The 7,092-nt window shown below is 29.0% G+C and overlaps 1 protein-coding gene across 1 annotated transcript; it reads left to right on the forward strand.

Moving 5' to 3' along the window:
- Window positions 1-2,525: 2,525 nt before the first annotated feature.
- Window positions 2,526-3,824, forward strand: EIN_287870 (hypothetical protein; the record flags this gene model as incomplete). The annotated part of the gene is made up of 1 exon (XM_004256074.1): window positions 2,526-3,824. One exon carries the CDS (start codon window positions 2,526-2,528, stop codon window positions 3,822-3,824), a length of 1,299 nt encoding a protein of 432 aa, XP_004256122.1.
- Window positions 3,825-7,092: the final 3,268 nt, after the last annotated feature.

A 7,092-nucleotide genomic window follows, 5' to 3' on the forward strand; every position in this document is an offset into this window, starting at 1 on the left:
GTTATTATATTTATAAACAAAGTGACTACATATTTTACAATTCAAAATAAAAAATTTGGATTTTTTTTAATTTCAAATAAATAAAAAAAAATATAAAAAATTTGAAACCTGTATTTTTACATTATTAATACTTGATTTTTTGCGCCCATTTTATACTCTATCTGTTCTTAAAAAGAAAAAAAATGGTTTGTGTTTATTCGTAATATAATTATTAATAATGAAAAAAGTGCTAAATTATTATTTATTTCATATATTACAATCAATTAACATTTTGTTATAATTTTTGTTTAAATCAGGCGATTATATCTCTGTTGTTGAAATATTTTTGAATAAGTAATATTGTGTAGCAAAAAATATTCAGGAAAAATGAAACGGGTTTGTTTTTATATTTTTAAAGGAAAAACAAAATTAACTTTATTTTCTTTTATTTTAGAAATAAAAATTAAAATAAAAACAGCGAAATTGTTTATAGTTTTTATATTTTTTGCATATTCAATTTTCACAATAAAAATTTTTACACAATTAAATTACTTTTATTGATATTTAGTAAATAAAAAACACTCTTGTAAACTTTGTTTTTGCATAAAATTGGTTAAAAGTAAAAAAATAATACAACATATAATGATATTTTTTTTTATTTAAGATTGTTTTTTATAAAACTTTAATTGTATTAAATAATACTGTCCCATTTCTAGATTAAAATACAATAATTTTGTAGCTTAGTAAATGCAGCCTTAAACAATGGATTTAATTCTTCAAGTTGTTAAGTAACAACAGCGATTTAATCTTTTTTCGGGTTTTGAAATTCTTTTTGAAAATTATAATTTTAATACAATTATTGTTATTGATGACATTAAATATTATTCTGACTACAATAGATATTGGCACTACACTCAAACTTTTCATATTGTTTCTTATATAATATTACTTTGTGGAATCAATTTGCGTACAAATGCTATATTTATTATAGAACCCAGAGCAACAATTAATGTAATTGCAAATACATCCACACCCTTGAATCTCAAAATGAACAATCAACAAATTATAACATAAAATTCAACACATTTTAACCCCAAAAATTAACCTTCCCAAAAAACCCAATTTTGATATTGTCAATCCAAAAAACAACATCAAATGTTTTGATGTAATTTTGTTTTATAATAAAAATATTCAAGTTATTTCAACTAATCCATATCACATCACATCTGATTTGTTTGATTTATCACATTGTTTGTGTAATAATGATAATAATGTAAATTGCAAACTCAAAAACCAAATTTGAATAAATTGGGTTGATATGTTTGATTACGAACTAAATGGCATTGAATTATTGGTTGACAGAGTAGTGAAAATTGACTATTTAATAAGTGTCAAATAGTCACTTTTTGATAATGTTAAATTGACAATTTATTCAAAAATAAAAGATTTGGTTTGTCAATTAATTGAATTTTGAACATTTTATTTGTTTAAAAAATATTTGTCTGTTTATTTATTAAAAGCTTTTTAATTGAAATTTGAGACCCGATTTTCTAGCCTGAAAATATTTGGCGCATTTATAGTAAATCGGCACACATTGATTACAAACACAACAAATCCTTTTATTACATAAACTATAAATTTTAAATGCAACGTGTTTATATTTTACTTTTCTATAAAAAACTTTATAAAATAATATATTTGTTCATTTTTTAACAAATGATCATTCAAATTATATTTTGGTGTTTGTTGAAACGTCGTTTTATCGCCAACATTGTCCTTTTTATTGATAAACAAACAAATATTGGTTTAAAAATTCAGGAAATTAGTATAAATAATGTGGTAAATATAAATACACCAAAACAAAGATTTTCTATTTTAAACAGAATCCTGATATTTTTCAATTATCGTTTACCTAAAATTATGGGACACTTCTAAAGACTAACTCTTATAAATTTATTGCAAAATGTATTTAATTTAAAAATAAAAAAATAAGTTAGAGTTTAGCCAACTAAAAATTAGATGTGTTTAAAAAATATAATTTTAGTCTCACACTTTAAAGGATTTGGTTTTTCGTGTAAAACTAAATAGAGTTTGTTTTAAAAGTTGTTTGAATTCCCAAAGTAATTATTATTATTAATTTATACCCAAATAATCGTTTAAAATATTAAAATTAATAATAAAATTCGAAAAATGGGAAAATAAATGAAACAACAATTTTATTTTTGTATAGAATACCGATATTTTACCAAATATCATAGACCAAAAAGTACAGAAAAAGCTGACGACGGGACAATGTTATTACTATATTTTAAATTTTTATTTTTTTGCACAAAAGAAACAAAGAAATTATTTCTTTTTTTATTATTAAATTCCACTAATTATTGATATGATTGGAGGAGTTTGTTTGGTAATTATAACCAAATAAATATTTATTTATATTTTTTGTAATTTAATTTGTTGTTATTTTTATAATGTAAGGGGGGTTTGCCACAAAAAAACGAATTACTTTATAAAAAGACTGCAAACTTTTTAATTTCAAAACAGCAATGTTTCTTCAAATATTGTTTTTCACGATATCTTCTGCTTTATTTAAAGAGAAGATCACTCCATATGAAGTGACTCTCCCAGTCAATTTATTAGGAGGTGAATATACTTTCCGAACATACACTCAGGGTACATTTTCTGTTCGTTTATTTCCATCGTCTGATGCCAATAACAACATTTATATTGGGTATACTGATACCAACGGTCTTGGTACAGTCATAAAAGTGAAAGCCAAAACCAACACTATTTTGCGAACAGACAAATTCACAGGATATAGTGTCAGAGGTCTTACCGTGAAAGATGATGGCTCATATGGTGTCTTTCTTTGGAATACTGAGGCTGGTTCTATTTACTTCAGTAAAGTTGATTCATCCGGACAAATACTTTTCACCAAAAATCTTGATTTAAGAAACCTGTATTACCCTTCATCGGTTCCTGCTAGAGGTGACAAAGGGTACGGAATTGGAGACAGTCGCTTAAATTACGGGAATGGATTATTCCATGCATATACGCACACCCACAGTGATGAGGGACACGAAGGTGATGCTTTGTTCACAATATCAGATGATGGGACAGTGAAAACGATATGGGGGTGGGGGTGTTCACACATGACCTCTGGTTTACAAGGGTGGAACTCGCAAACCAATACGATGATTCACATCTGTGATTCTGATGCTTATCCAGCCTTTGGTATGTTTGCTGAGGCAGATAGATCGAATACTTTATATACACATATTGCAAATATGGGAGGATATAGTGGTGGAGAGTTAGGTGGTGTTGTTGAGAATGGTGATGGGTGGTTACTCATAATGAATTCTATAACACCCGAAGTTGTACATAATGGTGTTCCAGTGTATACACCCAATGGTGTTCAAGACATTGGTGTAGTTTCAATTGGAAAAAACAAAAAGAGGACCAACGTCAATTTTATTAAGCAAAATGCCCAAACCAAGAATAATGGATGTATTGCCAAATATGGAGAAAAATTCCTTGTTGGATACACCGAAGATAATACCAAATTTTACTTGGGAACTATAGACTCGTCAGCTACTATGAAGGACCAATTTGAAGAAGTCACTGATGTGACTGGTTGGGGAGATAGAGATGACTCTTTCAGAAGTTTGAACAGTGGAAACATTTTCTGGGTTAAAGCACCACAAAATGATGGAAATAAACTTATCATTTACGAATTTGATACAGCTACGGTGGACCCCACACCTGAAGAGAGTGGAGAAATTAACAATGGAGCTAAGTTGGGATATCTCGCAGTATTTGTGGGAATGCTTCTGATGTTGATTTAATTCAATTTTATTGCAATTTAATTAGAATCGATGTAAAGATTTAAATAAAAGGTCACTATATAATTTAATTATTTTTTGTAGTAAAAAAATAAAATAATTAAGTGAACGATGTTTTCATAGATATCGTTTCTGATGTCGACATCGCACTTCATGATTGAGTTGTAAATTGTCTCGTGGATACCTGATGCTTCCATAACAAGAAATGATGGCTGAAAGAGTTCTTCTGGGCATCTGAATCTTTTGTGCCAATGGTGATAACTTGACTGTTTGAAGGTTTGTTCGATTTTTCAAGTTCTGATGATGAGGCAGATTTTTGCATTTTCTCGTCAAATCAAATGCAAGGCGGCAAAGTTATTTATAGTAACAAGCAATTATTTATTTTTTGAATTTTTATTCCAAATATAATAAGATATTATGTGTTATTTCACACAATTATTTAATGTTGATTTACGATATTTATTCGATGTTCAAATGTTTTTTTGGGATATAAGGATTGAAAATGATAATTATTGATTATAAATTGGTTTTGCACATTGTTGTTTAAAATAGTGCAAATTAAAACTATAAATTTATCCATAACAAATCTTGAAATATCAACTCAATAATTGTGTTAATTTAAATTTATGTCAAGTTATTTATTTTTTATCATAAACTTTTTTGTTTTTTAGCAAGTGACTTTTAATTACAGTATGGTCATTAAACCTTATGTGAAACCTTGAGGCTTATGCGATTTTTTAGAATAATTTTTAGTATTATTATGAAAAACTATACAAAAATAAATCAAATCATAAGTTATTTTGGGTTTTTCAGTTAAATCAAAAAACATTCATTTTATGGAAGAGATAACACCAACGTTTATCGAAACAATCAAGAACAAGGTGAGAACTGGTCAGTATGAAATAGAGTTTAAACAGTTGTCAACAAAAAACACGAGAAAAAAATCATTAACCAAATCTGAAATGAAAGACAATATAAACAAGATGTTTAAAGCGGGAAAATTCAAAACAAAACTTAAAGTAAAAGCATTTGAATTATTAAAGTGTCTTTCTGATGATATTTTCCTAGCCAATGATATAGTCCAACAAATTCAACAAATAGACAAGTTCCACAAGAAGCCATATGGTTCAAAAGGAGCGATCGGTGCATTATTTGGCCTTCCTGGTGGTGCAATACATATCCACATCAATCAAGAGAGTGAACAACCTCAACACCATTGCAATTTTACAACAGAGATGGATTTGGGGATACAGGAAGTGTTCAAGTATTGTGACTCCAATGATAAGGCAGTAACATCATATTTGATTGAACTCTTGTGCAGAGCTTTTGATGACCATTTTGATGTCAAACGAAAAGGTATCATCAGACACATTGAAACGGTTCATAAACGTGTCACAGTTGTTGCGAAGCCAGAAGAAGTAGTGAGACTTCAATGTGATTCAAAGAATGTTGTTGCCAATTTCGAGACCTTTGTCGACAATTTTAATGGCGTTGATGCACAACTTTGTTTCAATGTTGACGAAATTGGCTTTAGTGAACACGCAGACTCTGGAAACGTAAGTGTATTTGCCAAAAGCAAAACTTCCAAAGTCAAAGTCGGCGTTTCAAGATCTTCAAAACGCAGCACGATGTTGGGTTGTATCAATGCAAAAGGCTCATTTATATGCCCAGCAATAGTTATTCTAGTCCAAAATTTCAATTGTAGCTTCTCAGTCGACTTTCCAGATGTTGCTGTTTACTACATGAGCACTGGCTTTGTAAACCGATACACCTTCAAAATGTGGATGCTGACCAAGTTGATGCCTTATATCATTGACACCAGAAAGAAAATGAGTATTCCCGAAGAAAAATCTGTAATAATTATGGATAATTTCGGTGCACACGTTGACCAAGAAATGAAAACCGTTTTTGAATCGAACAACGTGTTTTTTCATTTCATTGTACCACATTCGAGTCACTTGGTGCAGCCACTTGACTTGTGCCTTTTTGGTTCCATCAAAAAGGCTTTGCGTAATTCAATTCCAATGTTTATGAGCAAACAAAGTACGCAAAAAACAACAATCGAGTGCTCACATTCAAAGTTGACAAATTCTGTATTTAGAACATCTTCAATCACGGCAGAAGTCGAAACTTTCAATAAATTACAACCACAAATTGAGCAATGGATCAAGCAGCTAGACGATCCAATTAGTTCATCTGGTTTGATCAATGAACGAGCTGAGTGGGGAAGTAAGATGACCAGTGTCATGAAAAAAGTAATGAGAGAAGTTTATAAAAGATCTGATATTGAAACAATCAGAAGCAGTTTTAGGAGAGCCGGTTTCTTGGTAGTAGTGAGAGACAAAAGACCCAGAGTTTATGTTGATATACTATCAGCCAAAGTATTTCTGTCAACTTTAAATGTTATGCCAGAACAACGAGTAATGGAGAAACTGAGAGCACCAGAAAACATGATGTTTAGAAACAAAGCAATTGTATGCAATGAAGAAGTTGTAGAAGAAGCTGTCAACAGATGGAGAAACTATGATCAAATACCAAAAAGACAAAAAGGAGAGAGATCAATGCAATGTGGAGAACGCAGCAAAGAAATTCCTCTTTGTGACAGAATTATAATGGAAATGGATTTCTGTGATAAAGATGGAGTATTAAGACCAATGACGATAGAGGAAATGAAACAAAGAGAAGAGGAGGAGATGAATTTTGTCGTTGGTGATAATTAAATCATTTTGATTTATTATTTAATTTGATAATAGAACACATTTATATATTATTCAGTCTCTCCTCCATCATTTAGTCTCTTTATCTTAATTTTATGTTTTTATTCAGTTTTAGTTCTTTATATTTTTTTCAAACAATGATTATTTAGTTTATTTTAGTTCAACTCTTTTTGTTGATTTTTATTTTGTTAAATTTTCTTCTTATTTTTTCCAAATCAATCTTTTTTATTTTTGTAATCGCATAAGGCTCATAGTTTATTTTTTTCGTTTTTTGTTTAAAACTGTGTTTTTTGCCTTTTTAATAATAAAAGTATTGATTTTTTTCTATCATTTATAGTTTTTTTGTATTCAGAAAATCGCATAAGGTTGCGGGTATCACATAAGGGTGAATACCACATCTGTAATTTAAACCATTTTATTGTTTAGCAATCTTCAAATAAAAACGCAAAAATGTTCTTTGCCTTTAATTTGTTAAAATAGTATTCATCAATTAAAAATACCTATAAATGTCTTGCATTATTAAAACAATTGAACAATATCGGTAACCTTATTGT

This window comes from Entamoeba invadens (assembly GCF_000330505.1).
Source record: "Entamoeba invadens IP1 unplaced genomic scaffold scaff_1105074725615, whole genome shotgun sequence".
Taxonomy (NCBI): Eukaryota; Evosea; order Mastigamoebida; family Endamoebidae; genus Entamoeba; species Entamoeba invadens.